The sequence below is a fragment of the Poecilia reticulata genome, chromosome 15 (assembly GCF_904066995.2).
Source record: "Poecilia reticulata chromosome 15, P_reticulata-male-v2, whole genome shotgun sequence".
In the NCBI taxonomy this organism is placed as follows: Eukaryota; Metazoa; Chordata; class Actinopteri; order Cyprinodontiformes; family Poeciliidae; genus Poecilia; species Poecilia reticulata.
Window position 1 is genome coordinate 18,390,121 of NC_088844.1, and position 18,634 is coordinate 18,408,754.

At 37.0% G+C, this 18,634-nt stretch overlaps 1 protein-coding gene across 1 annotated transcript in view; it reads left to right on the top strand.

Annotated features, from left to right (window-relative positions):
- Positions 1–423: 423 nt before the first annotated feature.
- Positions 424–18,634, top strand: part of mlip (muscular LMNA-interacting protein) — a 29,985-nt gene continuing 11,774 nt past the window's right edge. The window contains exons 1-11 of the mRNA XM_008429969.2: positions 424–670; positions 4,083–4,208; positions 10,967–11,104; positions 11,380–12,945; positions 13,928–14,002; positions 15,387–15,461; positions 15,576–15,659; positions 15,782–15,826; positions 17,240–17,284; positions 18,118–18,180; positions 18,257–18,379. Of these exons, the coding sequence (XP_008428191.2) occupies positions 4,095–4,208; positions 10,967–11,104; positions 11,380–12,945; positions 13,928–14,002; positions 15,387–15,461; positions 15,576–15,659; positions 15,782–15,826; positions 17,240–17,284; positions 18,118–18,180; positions 18,257–18,379 (2,328 nt within the window). The 5' untranslated portion in view covers positions 424–670; positions 4,083–4,094. The remainder of the gene's footprint in view (positions 671–4,082; positions 4,209–10,966; positions 11,105–11,379; positions 12,946–13,927; positions 14,003–15,386; positions 15,462–15,575; positions 15,660–15,781; positions 15,827–17,239; positions 17,285–18,117; positions 18,181–18,256; positions 18,380–18,634) is intronic.

Consider the following 18,634-nt stretch of genomic DNA (forward strand, 5'->3'; position numbering starts at 1 on the left):
GTTTCTCACCCCTCTGATGCAACTTCAGCATGTCTCGTCGTCTGTGTGGGGGAGGGAATATGAAAGAGTTTGAACACATGTGTTTTCCAAATTAGTTACAGAGAAACTTCATGTACTACAGTTAGTGTTTTTGGAGTGGTCATAGTAAAGATCTCAGTCCCATAGAAAATTCATGGACAAAGCTAAAAGTTTTTTGGGACAAGCCGGAAGGACAGCCCCAATGTTTGAAATATATGCAAACTTAACAATTTTAAGACAGTGAATGACAAACAAACAAAAAGTTTATTATTCTGATGTCTTTTTATAAAGTGTTTGCAAATATGTGTTTTTAAATGGGTGGTAAAAAAAACAACTCATGTCATTCATAAAGTAAAATAAATGAGCTACAGTGGAGCTGTCAGTTTGTCCTGGCATGTAGCACATTGTTTCTGCTTCCCAGCACACAGACTCGTGTCTGCAGGCTATTTGTGGAAATAAGGCATCTATAAAAGGAAATCTGTTAGACAACACAGGTCGACACTATTGCTCTTTCAGATTCGTGATAGGAGCTGAGCAGTGGGTACCTTACTTTGATGGGACGCAAAGCTTTGTTTCTGAACCCAAGGCTGTTGGAAAACCCTTTAAATGGAGAAGAACCAGAGCAGAACAGTTGAATAAGAATGTGGGAAAGGTAAGAAGGTTTTAAACTATATGATTTCATAGATGTTCATTTGAAAACATGTAACGTAATCATCCTCTCGGGTGTTTTCTGTTGAATGATCTCAGCTAACTGCTTTGGTTCTTTGTTGATCTTTGGAAACGTTAGGTCTATAAAAGTATTTTAGCCCAAAGTCAAATAGAGCTGCAATATGTAACAAGTTAATTGGGTTATTTTACGTTACAACACCGTTCGATGCTGCATTCTCACGTTACCCCCTACTAACCATTACCACCCTGCAGGCTTACACACATAAACAAATGGACAACATAGTGACAGACACTGTCACTTGATACTTAACTTGGCTTTCCGCCTGGACTGAAGCGGAAAATCACTTCAGATACATTTAGAAAGTCAGAGTTACTCTTATAAACCAATTTAATGTCAGAATTACATAATAAACAAAGTAAAAATATTAGCACGGACCTAACATTTATACATTTCTATATTATATTTGTTTATTCTTGCGCCACTTATTATTTGAAAACTGCAACTGAAAATCCCACTGACTGAAATATGTACAGTACATATAATTTTTTACTTAGCTAATGTCTTGCATAAAGTGCATATTATAATCTCATATGTTTGTAGTCCATATTTAGCGCCCTGTGGGCTCAGTAGCAGCTGTTGGGTGTCTATATTTACACCCACTTTCCCGTCTGACAGGAGGGGCTGTATGTAATTAAACTCATTACTTTGCAACACGCCCAACAGTTCATACATACATCAACTATCTTGATATACACATGTTAAGGTCATTGGAGCGCCGGAGTCACAGACCTGAGCTTTAATTACGGTAATGATATAAGCATTCACGAATAAATGTGGACGTTAGCAGGAGGACAACGCTAAACGTCTCAAAACCATTACAAAAAACATCATTAGACAAAAGAAAAACAGCAGGGAAACTTTTAAATTTTTTTAATCTTCCTTTAGTTTCATTAAAGTACATTTGTCACTTTCTGGAAGGTCACAGTTACTGTGAGTGGCAGTAAAAACCCACACGCAGGGGTGCGGGCTCTCCAGGAAGTGATTTAGTGGCTCTTACGCTGGGCTAACATGCCAGCAGCAATAACTGGGCACACAAACACACACAGTGACGACACGCAACAGATTGAACCAGGACCAGCTCTAGAATGTGACCTATGAGGACGGTATGATCTCGGCAGCCCTGACAGCGATTAGTTTACAGGAGGGCTCCACCGGCCAAGCAGGAAACACATGCTCAGTCTGTCACGGGGTAAACTTACTCCACTGAGATGATGAGCAAACAAAGGGTTTGCAATGACATAACAGTATAAAAGGGGATTGTAAAACAGCATGCAACCATTTTAACTAAAAGTTGCTTTACATTTTTAACCAAAAAAGATAAACTGTATGTCACTGAAGGTCTCACTGCTCTCAGTGCCTTTACTAAACTAAATTAAATACATTAATTGTTTAAAATGTATTCATTCACAGGACACTTTATAATGTATAGACTCACATTTAGCCATGTAGATGTGATGAAAACAAGTTAGAGGTTGAAGTTTATGCTGAGCATCAGAATGGAGGATGGTGGGGGGTAAATGTGGATCTAGCATGGTTGTTGGTGCCAGACGTGCCGGTCTGAAACTGCTGACCTGCAGGGATTTTAATGAGGAAGCATATTTTAAAATTACAGGGAACGGTCTAAGAAGCAGATGTGTCCAGTGAGCATCTGAAAATACTTTGATGGTGTCAAAGGGCAAATGGCTAAAGTGTTTAAAAATGCTAGAAAGCCAATAACATCTCATTACTCTAAAAGCATGGCAAAAGTTGAAGCAGTCGGGATGCCGGCATGCTCCCGTGGGAAAAAAGGGATGTTGAGGCTAAATTTACAAAGTAACAGATTGGAAAAACTGTGATTGGTCTGATTGGTCTTCAGAGTAAGAATTTCATAAAACATGGATGGACATGAAAAAGACTTTACTGTTACTGTTGAATATGAGTAGATTAACAAAAAATGTATTTTAATTCATTAGTTAAAATATTTTAAAATCTGAAAAGTTTCCAAGATGTGTGTAAATGAAACATATATCTTTTTTTCTACCTAAACCTTTGAGTACAAAAGCAACGGGCAAACCCAGAGAGGCAGCTTTTTTCCCACCTTAAGAAATCCGTTTGATCGTCTGGAGTCATTTTCTTCAACATTTTCTTTCCTCACATTGGTTCTTGATTCTCTTTTGACACAATCAAGAAAAAAGAGTGCAAGAAAAAAAATGGAGTAGGGGTTCTTTTACTGTCAGTTTAAAACCTGGGCCTGGGCAGAAGTCTGCAGTACACAGCAACCTGGTTACAAAATAAAATCGATCAACACATATACATAAGTATAAAACAGTATAAAGCAATTTAAAAACAGTGACACTGTTTAAAAGAATCTTGTTGCCTGTTTTTAAGAATCGCTTGAAATAAGTCCAGTGAAACCAATTCTGACATCTTGAGTTCAGACTGGAGCTGATTCCAGGCTGAAGGAGCCATCACACTGAAAGCTCACCCACACAGCTCATAGCAAGTGTGGGTGGACTTTCAACATAACGCTATCATTTAGAAATTTGGGGAACAACAAAAAAGGCTTCAAAGCAAAACACCAATATAGAAATAAGGAATCTTGTTGTTTTGGGAAAATGAGGAAAATAAAACAGAAACTCCTTTAACGGATAGAAAGGTGCTTGGTGAAAATGACTGCGCATCTCTCATATTGTCATAAGATTCAAAGCTGTTTCTTTCTGGGCTTCATGAAACAGACTTTCCCACAGCTCTGCCCCAGTAACAAAACTCCCAATTTACAACTGTATTTTATAAAACAGACTTGTAAAATTTGATAAAAGCTATTAATCTCTCTAACATTTTACTTTTAATTCAGGCATAAAGTTGTTACAGCTCATTGCATTTTGTCACAGGTGCTCTTATATTAAAGTAATTAAGCTCTAACACTGCTTTGTTTCAAATAAAGGCTGTGGGGGGGTTTCAATTGAATGCCTATTTGTTATTTTTAAACTTGGGATGGATGAGAGCATGAACTGATGTTACAGCAGCTAAATGGTTCCCAAGAATCTGGGCATGTCAAAGCTTTTGAACTACACTGTTTAATTAACTCGCCTCCCTCGGAGTGCATGTGTGTGTGTCTGAGTAATGATACATCATATGGTGAGGAATATCACCCTATAAAGGAGAGACGTAACCGAGAGAACAACTTTCAAACTCAACGGGTTCTGACACTTTTTGTAACAGCAGTTTTCATTGTATTTCACTCAGCATGAATGGCATTGCTCGTATGTATTTCAGCGACATTAGAAAGAGGGCCTTTCCAAGTGTGCGTTACATTAAAATATATTTATTTTCTTCTCTCCAATAACATTTGCAGGTCACAGTAAGGATGCCCGCTAAGCCTGCAGCTTTTACCTTTGTGCCTGTGGTGCAGAAGCTACCAATTAAAAACATTCTTGCCAGTGACGAGACGTTTTCTACTCAGAAAGGAAAATCAGATGAGGTAAAGCTGCAGCAGTGACATGTTGGTACTTTGTACAACTGATTTTACAACCTACAGTTCAGGGTTTAAAGACATAAACTTTTAATTAACAGACTAAGGCTATGTTCACCCAGCAGGTGTTGACGTTTAATTCCTGTTTTTACTGAAATCTGATTTATTTAATTTAAATTTTTTTGCTTGGTTGTGCTAAATTATGCAAATGCAACTCTGTATGAATGGCTTAGGACTTTAAAGTGAACTGCATGCACAGAAGAACGTAGACCTCACACTCCAGTGCACATTGTACAGATACAATAATGGATGCCACCAACTATGGATAAATGTCAAAGTTACTCAGCAATGGGGCTCACAGTAATGTCACAAGATCATAAGACTAAAAGAAACTAATAACAATAGCCTTTTGTGGAACTTCACTGGCAAATGTTTTTGTGTAATTTCATAATAATGCATGTCTCAAATCAATGACGTAAAAATCAGATGAAATGCAACATGACTGTTCAGACGTCAGACAGTCTTAAAACAACTTGATATGTATCTGAATTAGTGCCACAAATGGATATAGTCATAGTTTTAAGAGGGCAAGAAGATCAGAATTGAGCTTTTCAAAGTTGGACATGGTTGGCATTTGGCTGCTTTGTGAACAAAACCTTAGATTTTCATATTTTTAAGGTTTCATATGTGAAAACATTTGAAAGAACATATATACTACTTCCCTTATACATGTTTTTTAAGTAATCATAATTTCTGACTTTGACTGAGGTTTATAAAATAATTTACAAAAATATGATCTAAGAAGATTTGTTAAAAAGCCAAAGCCTATAGGATTTAAGTTGGCCTAAAAGTGTGTAACTTATCTATGTCCGTTAGCTAACATCACTTTTGAACCCATTGTGAAAGAAATCAAATGTCCATCTTCAGATTATCTGATGACAGATTAAAAGATACTTTAACATAATCCAAACCTTAAGGAAAGTTGTTCATTCTGGATTACTGTCCTCACCAATTCTTCATCAAACAGGAAGTTTGATGGCCAGATACAATTCAGTAAGATTTTTAACGGCTTCATTATTAATTTCAACTAAATGCTAGTTAAAGTAATCTGGAAGGTTCACATCACAAACAGTGCTATCATCTTCCAGGAAACTCATAAAAGACATTTCTAATCTGATGGTTAAAACAAAGGTTGATGATCTGGCTTTGCGAGGTTGGCGTTTGAACACGCCGACATAACGGTGGTACAAGGACTTGCTTCCAAAGGTGAAATATTTATTGGAATTTTGCTTTTCAAAAATATTGTTTATAAAAAATAGATTGTTTCTCTAAAATCGAACTTCTTCAAATTGAAAAAAAAAAACCCCAAAACAAATCCTCAAACTCAAACAGGTTAATGAAGGAGAAAATCTCTTTCATCAACTGTCAATTGTGTGAAAAGATTTTCATCTGAAGTGATTTATCATGTCAGAGAACTAAAGATTACATTTGTTCACCACAGGCGTATAATCAATCTCACTTTTAATGTACCTACGGTGCTTTTGTACCTCATCTTTGGGAACAAGCATGCAAAAATAAATTCAGTTGTAACAGCAGCAGGTGAGGTTTTGTTACATTTCTACAACATCCCTTCGATAGAAAAGTGATTGTAAAAATATAAACGCATACAATTCCCAAAGGTATTCACTCACCCTCCAAATTTGGGAGTTCCAGTCAGTTTTTATTTATTTTTTTAAACAGCATCTAGGTATGCACAGACATTTGTGAAAGAATGGGTGACTGTCAGGAATCCAGTGAATTTCAAGGTAGTGATGAGACAGGATGCAACCTGTGCAATAAGTCCAGTTATAAAAAATAAAAAAAATCTAAATACTCCACTAGATAATAAGACATTAGCAGCTTCTGGGGGAAAAAAAACAACTGAGCCATAAAGTCATAGGCTCAAAAAATTCCCAGAAAGGAGTGATTGGATGCAGGGGGGCATTTGGTCTTTGGATGAGGTCCATTTTGATGGAACAGGTTTTCATGTGTGAGTGGCTGGATTTAAGCCTTTCTGACTTCAAAATGCACATTTGGAAGACAAGTCAAAATGTTCCATAAGCACACTCCAAAACATTGAGGAGAACTTTCCTAAAAATGTGGGATCTGTTCCAGCTGCAGTGAGAGAGTTGACGTCGTATTGGGGATTCCTCTTAAGAACATTTGTGTGAAATTAAAATGAGGGAACAAGCTAACCGCATTTAAGTTACATCTCTGTTGCATCATTTCCAATATAATGTGAGATTCTGGTTCAAACATTGCAGAAATTGCATCCTTATCTATGTGAGGTTAACATCAAATACTTTTCTAAAGTGACCATAGAAATCCAGTAAGACGCTCTTCTACCATAAAAATGAACATCAAAGTCTAAATACAGCATTTTTACACAATTTAACCAAATATTAAAAGAAATATCTTCTTTTCAAAGCTATTTTTTCTGAATCACAGCATAACAAAATGTACAGGTACATGAAAGTGCACTGCGATATTAAAAGTAACCTTTCCAGGGAACTGGTGTTGACCCCCTGCTGTGCAGCTTGCTGGAGGGCTTAAAGTGCTAAAAGATGTTTATCCAGCATTGCTGTCGTAACAGCACCACGGTGCTGGAAGCTTGACGTCAGCTTGCTGGCTGCCAGCATCTAGACTTCAAAGGTGACACCATTAATTTCTGAATTTCCTCCAAGGTTATTATCCCAAGGATTGGCAGGCCTTTGGGAAGTCACAGTGAGAAAGAGCTCCGACATGTAAAAACAGATGTTTTTTTTTAAGAAAAACTTTTGTCTTAATGATTTGTGCATCTAAATGAGCAGTTGGCATAACTCTCACTTGTTTGGATCCTGGTTTTCACTTCAAAAGTGGTTTGCTGTCAAAGAAAAGTAATTTAAACTACACCAAGCTAAACTGCGAAGCTTAGAGCATCGATATCTGCAAATAATACAAAAATTTAATAATAGGAGAAAGTAGGAAAGTGGTCGGGACGTCCACAAGCAATCTGAACCCACAGTGGTAACTACAGAGAAAGCTCGGGATAACCTGAGCCCCTCTAATTATAAGTTTTATCAAAATGGTTTTCAGCTGAGTCCTAAAAGTAGACATGTGCCTGTCTGTCTCAGCTGGAGCTGGTTCTACAGGAGAGGAGTAGGATCCAAAAGGCTCTTCCTGCAGCCTTTTGGATCAGCTGAAGGCGTTTTGCAGATTTGTCCAGTAATTGGGGCTGCCTTATACACAGAAAGGACTCACAATAGTCCAGCCTTTAATTGACAAACACATGGACTATTTCTCTGCATTATCCTGTTATTTCATGACAGGATAATTTTAATTTGGCAGGAATGAACAGATAAAATAAGTACATTGAAACCACAGTGTGAAATATTCAGATCATTGTCTTTAGCAGGCAAAGTTTAAGAGTTTACTGCAATTTCTGGTTAATTACATTTAAGTCTTGTATTAAATATATATTAACATGAATCCAACATGTAACAAACTATAAAAAGGAGGCATAAAATAATGTATTTCAATCAGAAATACACAAATTCAGAGAACAAAAATCTGTTCATCATGTTAAAAATTCTGCATTGTATGCAAAGTAACACTTTATTGGCAGTTTTAGGCCATCAGTGTTTCAATAAAACTTATTCTCAAAGTAAAAAAAAATATGCAACAGAGTTATATTATCTTACTGAATGTAGGACTGAAACAATTAATCAGATTAATTGCTGATTTAAATAATTGTCAACTAATTCAGTAATCAAAAATCATTCTCTAAAAATAGTAGATTCTAAAACAGGCAATTTAAACCTTTTGCTGTCCAATTTTTAACCAGTTAGTCAGAAAAACAAACAAGATAATCTCTACAATGAATTGACTTGCTGTAAAGTCTAAAGTACAAAAGATGTGGTTTATATTTATTATGAGCACACATCACTGCATCACGCAGAGATTTGGGATCTGTTTTGACAGGGATGATTTTTGTTCTTCTATCTGGGTCAGATTGGATCAGGGCATACTTTGTTTAGATCTGTTTACTTACACTTCAGCTTTGTAATCTGACTGACATTTATGAAGAATATCATATCAAAGAAGATCAAAAAGAATATCAGAACCTTGTAGAAAGAGGTGTTATACAAACTGATACAGAGTATAACTATCAACCCAAAGACGACTATATTTAGAGCCGAAGATACAGAAACGTCAACAAGAGTTACAATGTCAGTAAAAGTGTAAGATAAATGTAGGGGAAAGAACATCCATAAATAATTAGCTCAAAGTTTTCATGTGAAAGAAACGCTGCACAGTTGTGGAAGTGTGGACTCCAACACCTATGGAAAAGTTGAGAGTGAAGAAAGGCGCATTTCTTCAAAGTAACTTTAAACTGACCACAGATTCACAGAGGCATAACCTAGAAGAGGAAAGTTTGTGGTTCTGCCTTGATGTTTTTATTTGCCTGACCAGAGCATTAGAAGCTTCTGTGCATGGCCCTCAAGAGAGTGATGCCTCCATCTCAAAGGATCAAACACGATGCACGACACAGAGTTCACACACAGGCACAATAAGTGACAGGCTGCTCTAGAAATAGCTGAAGTCCTGAAAACCAAGGAGATGAGAAAAATGTCATCAAAAATCTTAAAGATATACAAGAAAGGTTACATTTGGACATTTGGTTGCAAATCACTTTATCTCTGTGATATTTTCTCACTGCCGAACGTTACGGCTGCTGCCATAAAAAAAAAACGTTACGGCTGCTGCCATAAAAAAAAAAAAAAACAACTCAAGTTTGGATCATCAATTTGCATTCATGTCTCTGACAAGAGCTTTATAACACAAGTATATAAATTCTGTGTCCAATTACAGTGCCACTTTAAATTAGACTGTGTTCTTTCGCTCTGTTTTTGGTTCTTTGTAAATCCCAGATTGCCTTAAGCGCTTGAAACTACTTGAGGTGAAAGCACGAAGGAAGATATCTTTGAACTCACAGTATATATGTGAATTTAATAAAATTACTTTAATAAAATGTAATTATTTAAGTAAGCTTTAATAAAATTACTAGAGCTGAGACAAAGTAGGCATGATATGGAGCAGTCCCAGAGTAACAGACACAAAAATGGAAGATTCCAGCAATAACTAATGAAAAACCAGAACCTGAAAGCAGCGCTATATAAATTTATAAAGTCTTTACATATTTGTTGAACTGTCACCATGTTGTGACAGTATAACATGAGACAGATCATCTGTGAACAGATCAATCTCCTCCACCTACTCCCTGTTGAAGAAATGCCCCAAATCATTTTTTCTTTTGCTGATAAATAGTCTTAAGGGTGATATATTCAAATTTCTGTGCAAACTTTGACATTTTCACATACATTTGTTTTGTTCTTCAGTTGGTTGCCTAAAACAATCTCAATCTTGCCTTCTCAAGGCTCTGCAGTTTTCATTGTCGAGAGACATAATTGTAGATATCAGAATATTTATGTTACTATGTAACATGTTCAAAACTTTTCATGTTTTCAACTCATTACATATATTAAAAGCATAAAACCATCAGGCATCAAATTACAGGAGAAATAATTAAACTAAAACTTAATTAACTTTTCTCCATTTAAGCTCCATCTTGATTCACATGAAAAAACAAAAAATAAAATAAATTGTCAGTCTTCCAGGAAGCTCTCATCTGAAAGCCTTTCATTTCTCTGGCTGTTGGTTATTTAAAGAAAAGCAAGGGAGCACCAAACAACATTTTAAATGAGTTCAGATGACTGACAGCTGCCAATCGACTGATGTGTATTTTTAGGACGATCATCACCATGAAGTTCTTGGCAATAATTTTGCACACTGGAAGTTATTGCTCTTTTGAGCTCCCTAGCTGTGGGCAAACAACCTTCCCAACAAAAGAGATATCAACATTTTCTTAATTTTAGAATTACGTTTTCTGCAGATTTTTTATTTGCCTTTGCTTGATTTATGAATGTATTCATACAATTGTGAGAATATATTTTATTTTAAACTAAAAAGTAGACATACAGTAGAAGGAAAACATTACAATTTGACAAAATCTTATGTAGGCTGGACAATGATTATGTCATGACTGAGTTTTTTTCTTTAATCATCAGATGTGTCATTAAAGGTTCAGTTTAATACAAATATCAGCATTTGACCCTTCAAAGATATTAAAGAAATGGGTGAAATTTCAGACATTTTAAAAATGAAGCCCAAAACTGTCAATAACACTAGTAGATTTAGATCGAAGGCTGTTTTTATTAAATCAAGACGTCTCTTTGACGTCATTAAAACAGTTTGAAGGAAAGTTATTAAAATGTCAACAGTCACATGTGCATGCTTATGTACTCTACGCATAGGCTTTCACAAAGGCTTGAATCTTGTTTACTTGCTATTAAAACGCCAAAGTGTAAATCCTATAAATCTGCTACACTAAACTGAATGTCAGTGCGTATCATTTTAAATACATTTTACTCTGCATAAAATAAACTGGAACTCAAACAAGTAATGATTACAGGAAAACAAATCACGCCTCAAACAAATCAGCATCTTCTCCAGATGGAATGAGTTGCTACATTAATGCCAGCAGAGCATGTGAATTATCTGGAGCATGTGTTGTGGTGAACCCATGCTCAGCCTTGAAGCTCAGCCAGGCTCTGTGAAGTTCACCTCAGCTCCTCTCGGGTTTCACATGCTCTCCTCCACATAAATGTTTTCGCTTTCTCCCCGGTCAGAGCATAGCCGTGTCCCGGGAGAGGACAGCCAGAGAGACCATGTCAGAGGGAGACATTTACAAAGCGGAGATTGTCTTTATCAAGGACGTCTTGGAGGGAGGAGAACGAAACACAGTCCAGCTGGAGGCAAAACCACGAGTAAGACAGTTTTATTAAATTTACACATACAGAAGAAATACTGATATTGCCTGGCTTGAATATGTAGTTTTTAATCCATTTAAAACCAACGTAGAAGGAAGATGATTAACGGATTAAAATGACTTTTCAGATGCACATGCTCTGTAACTGACAGATGTAGAAAATGTTACTCCGCATGTCCAATAGCTTTGCTAACTTGTCTTGTATTCATTTTAAACAAAATTTGAAATAAAAATGTAAAAATTAACACAAATGTGATATATTTTTTTTCCCAGTTTAATCCTTTTCCAGATCATAAGAGCCTCTCTCGAACCAAGGCGTATCCTTCAGTCGGAGCCCCATCTGAAAATACACCCGACCATGAGGCCGTAGCGACTGTCTCTATGGAAACAGTTGTTGACAAATGCAGAGGCAGTCCCTGGCTGCAGCGCCACGGTATCTCTGGACATTCTGAACATAGCTTGGGCTACTTCGCAAACAGAGCGTCTGTGCCAGAAGACAGAGCGAGCCCCGCAAACTCTCCAGACTTCTTCCCCACCCCGTCTTCCTCCAGAGAGTCCATCCTGTCAGAGGGCTTGGATAAAGAGCGGGGTTGGTACGCCATGCAGCCTTCCTCTGTGGCTTCTTCCGCTTCTTTTAGCAGAACTGTTTCTCAGTGCTCATCTATCCGCTCTGGGGTCTTCTCCCCTGCTGTGGTTCAGATCAGGAAACACTCTCTCGCGCCCGGCTCTAGCCTGATTCACACTCCTCAGACCTGTTTCTCGTCCTGTGACAGCCTGTCCTCCTCCACGTGTCTGCAGACACCCACTTCCCGGCATCGCCCCCCTCTCACCCGGTTGTCCCTCCTCACTGCCATCCTCAGAAAAGGTCGTCTTCCTGTGCTGTCTGCCACGCTGCAGAGGCCTTACACCCCCTGCTGGCCTGTTAACCCCGTGACTCTGTCTGTGTGCAATGCATGCTCAGCCGCCTGCAGCGTGGCCTCTATTCCTCTGGAGTTTTCATCTCGGATTTCCTCGTCCACCTCTATAGACAGTCAAAACCCTGTTTGCCGAGAGTCCAGCGGCGTTGTCAGTGCTCCTTTGACGGCAGAGTCGAGTAAGCATCATGTGAAATGTCTTCAAACTCAGGTGACGAGCAGCGAACTTAGAAAAGCTCAGGTAAAGTCACCTCCACTGGCAAAGGCCAACAATCTCCCCAAAACCACCCCACCCCCGTTTCCAAATTTGAAATTAATTTCTGTGACACAACATGAACAACCAGCCACAGCGGCTACAACAAAGAGTTTTATTTCAAAGCGGCATGAGCCCACCGTGCTCCTCAAGGACCATATTAATAATAACTCCAGAAAACTCTTATCGCCAACCTCTTCATCCATTAGGGAGCCAGAGACCTCCGCGCCGCAGAAATCAACTTGCCAAACAAACTCCTCTCTCTGGAGGCTCCGAATGCTCTCTCAGCAGCTCAGATCGCCGCCCGTCTCCCCTCCGCATCTCCACTCTTCTCTGCCACACATCACACCTTTGAACACACGTTCCTCTCTCCCTCATTTACAACAAACAACAAAGGCTGGAGGACGTGAGTCTGAGGGGAGCGGCCATGTTTCCAGAGGACCCACACCTCAGGCTTTTCCAAAGCCCCGCAGTCTGTCTCCGTTTTGCTACACAACCATAGCTTTTCCCGGATGGTCGTCGCCCACAAGTACGCCCACACCTACACCCTCTCCTGCTCCACCAATCAGAGACCTCACCTCTTCTCCTTCCTTGTCCCTCTGCTCCACGCCGTCCCCCAGGCCAGGGAGTGGAATATCAGACTGCAGTGACAGGGAGGGTAAAAAAAGAAAGGTAGTGTCCTTGTCTATCACGAGCATGACTTTGATGCACTAATGGTGTTGTTTTCTTTTCCTGGCACACACTGTTGTCTCATGCTGTGTGATTAAAATGAGCTATGGTCTGCTGTTAGGATGTCAGGTTTTGTTCTCTGTGTTTAGATGTCTGTCAAAGCGGCAGACAAAGCTGTTTGGTTCTCTTGGATTTGTGAACTACAATAATGCAGCATGTCTAGTAATGTCTGCTTTTGGGAGATGGACAAGATGCCCGTCACATAGGGCCAAGCAAAGGATTTAAAGTCCTCAATTTTTAATTTTGTTTTTTATTTCTCACATTACAGCAGAAGAAAATCAACATCATTTGCTCTAATTTTCTTCTTTTTGTTAAAAAATTAAAATCTGAAAAAGCCTGTATGCATAATTCATCTCCCCTGAACCAATAATTTGTAGAATCTGCTTTTTGCAGCAATTAACAGAACTAGTCCCTACTAGTCAAACTGATTTGGGTCTGGACTGTGACAGAGTCATTGTAGAACACCGTTGTACCTCTGGCTGTATTTTAGTGTATCTCCTTCTTCCCTTTAGCTTTTAACCGCTACACTGTTCATGACAAGGAAAAGCATCCCCATATCATAATACTGTCTCTGGTTTGTCCGGATTAATGTGTTGTTAGTTTTCTTCCACACTTGGGCCAAGCATTTTAATTTTGGTCTCATCTGACTAGAGCAACATCTTCCACAGGTTTCCTGTTATCATAAGTAGATTTATAAGGCTTTGAGGGGTATGAATATTTATTTTCTTAACAGATTCTAATTTTTACTAATTTGGAACATTTTTTATGTAGTTTCGCATTAGGGGTGAGATACAAAGCTGAAATGCTCTATGAGGTGCATCTCTACGCATTTTACAAGGATATTTTTTCATAAAATGACAGAAATCTGACTCATAATTAATTTGTATTCATTATCTGCTTTTTTTCTCTCCCTCTCCCTAAATAGCATGCACACAAGATTAAGTCAAGCTACAAATCACTGGCTGCAATACCAACAAACACGATTCTCTTGGATCAGCAAGTGAGTTCACATATTTAGCTCTAATCCCTCTAATTCACCCCGTTATCCCGTTTAACATGCATAAGATGTTTGTAATCCCCAACAAATTTGCAAAGTGTTGGTAAGAATAATTCACATGTCAATGTCTGTAAAAGGGCAAACAAAAGTTTTAAAAAATCTATAAAGTTTTTGAGCTGACATGAAAAATCAAAACAAAAAACAATGAAATGTTTCTTGTAGAAATTCTGTAGCATGTTTTTTTTTCTTTTTTTTTAAACACTCCTTGTATGAAAATAAACACTCCTTGGGAAAATAAATGTATTTTAGTCACTGAAAATCTTCCTGCAGCTAAGTGCTTCTTAGCTGCAGGAAGATTTTCCTAATACATTGATTTTAGGCACTTTGCAAGATCTCTTGTAGAAAGCACAGATATTACTTTTCTTCTGCTGCTTCCTGGTTTAAAATTGTCCTGCCTTTTTTACTTCACCAATACTTTCTTGGTAAATCATATGTTTTCTATGTGATTATCTATGAAAAGCAACAAAAAGGAACAGTACGACTCTCCAGCATTATAGAAACTTTGAATTGTATGCACTTGTTTTCCTTGACTTATTTCACCTTTCAAACTTTCCTCGAGCATCGTTTTTGTAAGAAAGGAATCACAAGAATCTACAAAAAACAAAATGTTCCCACTTTAGAAATCCATAGTCTCTCTGTGCTGGTTCAGTGAGACTATGTAGTTTGTGTAAAAAAAAAAAGAAATAAAAGAAAAATCTGTATTTTTGTTTGCTTACTCAGGTTTTGTTTTTCTACAATCTGCACTATTCTTCACAGACACTGATCTTTCAAGTTCTTATTTAATAATGGTCAATAAACTCTTGTCTGTTTTCCAGTCATGTGTAATAAATGCTTGCTTTTGAATTTCAATTTCAGTCCACTGAACTTGGAAAGGTTTGGTGGTTCTTGGACTATATAGAAAATCTAATAGATGCTTTATTCTTCATCTTCAAAGGTATGAACCTAAAATTCAGAGTACAGCAACAAATGTAAACAACGCTGTAAAGCATCTCTAAAAATACATGAGGTTTAGCTCGGTAGCATAATAAAAATAAAAATAAAAAACACGTTTTTAATTCCAGTGCTTACAACATAAAAAACATACAGCTGCGCCACATTTGTTGTTAGTTCTGCTTTTCAAACTTTGTACGACTCCATTTTGACAATAAGACAGTTCAATCATTTTTATAATATTATGCAACAAGGTGTTTGGCGTGGGCATGAAGAACTGTTAATAAGCGCTAAATGCAAATTAAGAATTTCAAAATTATGTACAGACAATAATTGATTATGTATTTTGTACTCTTTGGTTGAAACGTGGCCCTTTTCTCTTTCTTTGTTTTCATAGGCAATAGATGAAGAAGTGGAAAGAAAAATGAACGACTGTAACTCCATGGACAGAAGTACAGACACTCATGCAGAGGTAAAAGGACACAAAGCTTCTTTGTGTCCTTTTTGTGAAGTATGACGCATCATATTCACGCATCATATTCATGCGTCATACTTCATACAAAAGTCTTGTCTGTCCTGTCTGCAGATGTGCTCTCCTGCTGAGCTCCGTCAAAAGTCAGAGGACCTGTACACAGTTATTGATCAGATACTAGCAAATTCCAGTCCACCGGTGAGTTCTGTCATTGATTGCTGAAATTGAAACCAAATTATTCAACAGCAAATTGTAAATCAAAATTTTGAAAGTGAATTAATAGGATAATTTATTCACCTTGTAATTGCTAAACATCCCAGTGCCAGAAAACCTCCAAGTCTTCGACTACCAAAGAGCATTTTCAGGTAATTTGTAACATTGTGCTGTGGATTTTGGGTCATGATACACGTTTGACTGCGAGTCAATTTGCTGGAGGCCATGTGAGAAAATTACCACAACTTTTACTTTTGATTTACTTGAAACCAGAAATAATTTACAAACAAAGCACAAATCGGAACATGTTGTGGGTGTTTGTATTAAATTTATGCCTCCTTCACAAAAAATGAACTAATGACATTCATCTCTAGAAAATGGATAGTTTAGCATGCGGTCTTTCAAAAACACAGATTGTTCTTTTTAAAACGATGCCAGGTAATTCGCATAATGTGAAGCCTAAAGCAAAGATGCTAATGCATGAAAATATTAGGCACCCATTGCCTATACCTGGTTTTGTATAAATATTATTTTTATTTTTTTATTTTTTTACAGTACTTGATAAGGTCTCCTTTGGCACAAATTAGTGCATTAAAATGGAGGCAACTAGTTTGTGGCTGCGTTGTTGTTGCCATCTGTCGTCTTTCTCTGAACAATATTTCAATGGTGTGTTTTGGGGTTCAATACTTGGACATTCAATCAGAATTTTCTTTGTGTTTCTGTACAGCTGAGCATGATTTTGGACTTAATAAAACGGAGATAAACAGCAACAATTACCTGATTCCTAAATAATCACGAACTGTGAAAACATAACTTTGAATCACCTTTGGCTTTCTGAAATGGGGCCCTATTGGCTCATGAAGCACCGACCCCAGCCAGAGTCCATGTCTTGACAATCTTCCCAAATGTTTGAAAGAGCTTTGCTTCCAAATCCTTTAAATGGTTATAGGCAAATAGTTTTTCTTTCCACTTATTTTTTATTTTATTTAATATGCTTTGATGCATCATGTTTACTAAATAGAATACAGAGTAGAGATCATCAACTTTCACGTTCATTCAGAGTTTGAATTAAAATGAGGAATTACCACGGATGCAAACACTTCCTGCAAAACTGATCTGGACTTTTGTAAAAAAAGATATTCTCATTCATGGTGAGATATTAACTGTAAGAGGGATTAAAGGGAATTTTGACTCTATAAAGTTGGTATGTATGAGGAAAAAACACATAGATTTTTAATCAAAGGAGACAGGCTCGTGTAGTTTTCAGAAGAAACAAGATCAGCTCAAAGTGGCAAACAATATTTGTCAGTGTGCTGTGGATTGAAGGCAGACCGTTGTCCAGACTTAACTGGGTCAGAAATATTCAGACATAAATCATGGCTGATAAACAAAAAATAAATCATTAAGGAGTTTTAAAATATACATAAAGAAACCCACTTAAAATCCAAAAGTTCCCTTTTTTATTTAATTGATTACACTTTTGAAAATGAGTTTACTTATTGTAAGGTGGAACATGTCTCATTTTCACACTAGATTTTTTTTCACACCTTACTTTTCATTTTCAGCACAAGCCTTCATTTTCAAAATCCTTGGGCCGTGAAACCAAATATGTGAGTAGTTGACTGATTTTCTTTTCATTTATTTCAAGCTGTTACTCCCAACAGAACCCCTGCAACATCTTGCTGCTGCTCGTATTTTATTATTTATTTTATGCAATATTGCTCTCCAATTAGTTTTGTCCCTGAATTTAGGACTATTAAGTCGGACTTTTGTCATCCATAGAATGTCTTTTGCAGTAGAAAGCTTATTTATAACAACCTGAAAAATATGTGTACTACCTACACGAAAAAGAAGCTCTCTTCTAAAAGTAAGAGCTGGTAGTTAAAACCAAAATCTTTACCTTGACACAATAAATTTAAAGAACTGTTCAAATGCAAAAAGGTTTCCAATTGAGAGAGGTGAGAATACCAATGAGGGATTATTTATTTTGGCTGAGTATGAACACAGAAAAAAAGTAAGAAAATATTCATCAATCTGATTTTGGCCCTCAAAAAGTCCCAGAAATTAATTTTTTTTAAATAAATAAACTGTGGTTGTTATTTTTTGACATTTCAAATAAATTCATTTGAGCTGGTTCCACTGCATTTTACATTTTATTTCCTAAGAGTCAAGTATATTTGGTCAATAAATATACATTTGCTCCCACAAAAACACTGTTTGGGAATTCATGCGTATTTCATTAAACATATTTTAATAAAATAGATAACTGGAGTGTCTGCAGAAAGTTTCATTGAAAATCTAATTGACATTTTTATATTTCATATGTATTTCATCAGAACTGGCATACAGGAAAAATGATAGAAAATAGCTTTTGTGTTTTATAATACGGGGCTATTTCCATTCCTTATTTCCAGCAAGCATTCAATGCTTTCTTTTTATTCAGGCATCGTTATGCAGCCTGCATCCATCTACCAATAAGCAGAGACATCTAACAGATGTTGAAAAGGTACAAAATCTTTTACCTTGTAAATGTCTCTATATTATAACTCTGCCAGTAACAGATTGTTGTTGTTTTGGTCTAGAGAAAACCTGGGATGGTTCGTCCGATGTCGGCTATTCCAAGACTTACAGAGGAGATCGAAGATCGGTTTAAATCAATTTCCTTGAAGAAGTATTTTCAACAAGTCATGCCTGATAAGAAAAAGGTGAGATTTATGTTGAGTTGATAAAAAAAAGAAAAAAAAAAAGAATCTGGGACTAATTTTGAGTAACAGAAAATACTTTTTTCTATACCTTTTTTTTTTTATAACTGCCCTATTTGGTGTCGTGTTTGAGAAACTTAGTGCCAAATATCTGCATGCTGGGATACAAATATACAGTAGTAAGAAAAAGCACAATCATTAAGGTTCACCAGACGCCTTCCTTACTTTAACTAATGAACCTTCTCTTCTCTGAGCGTC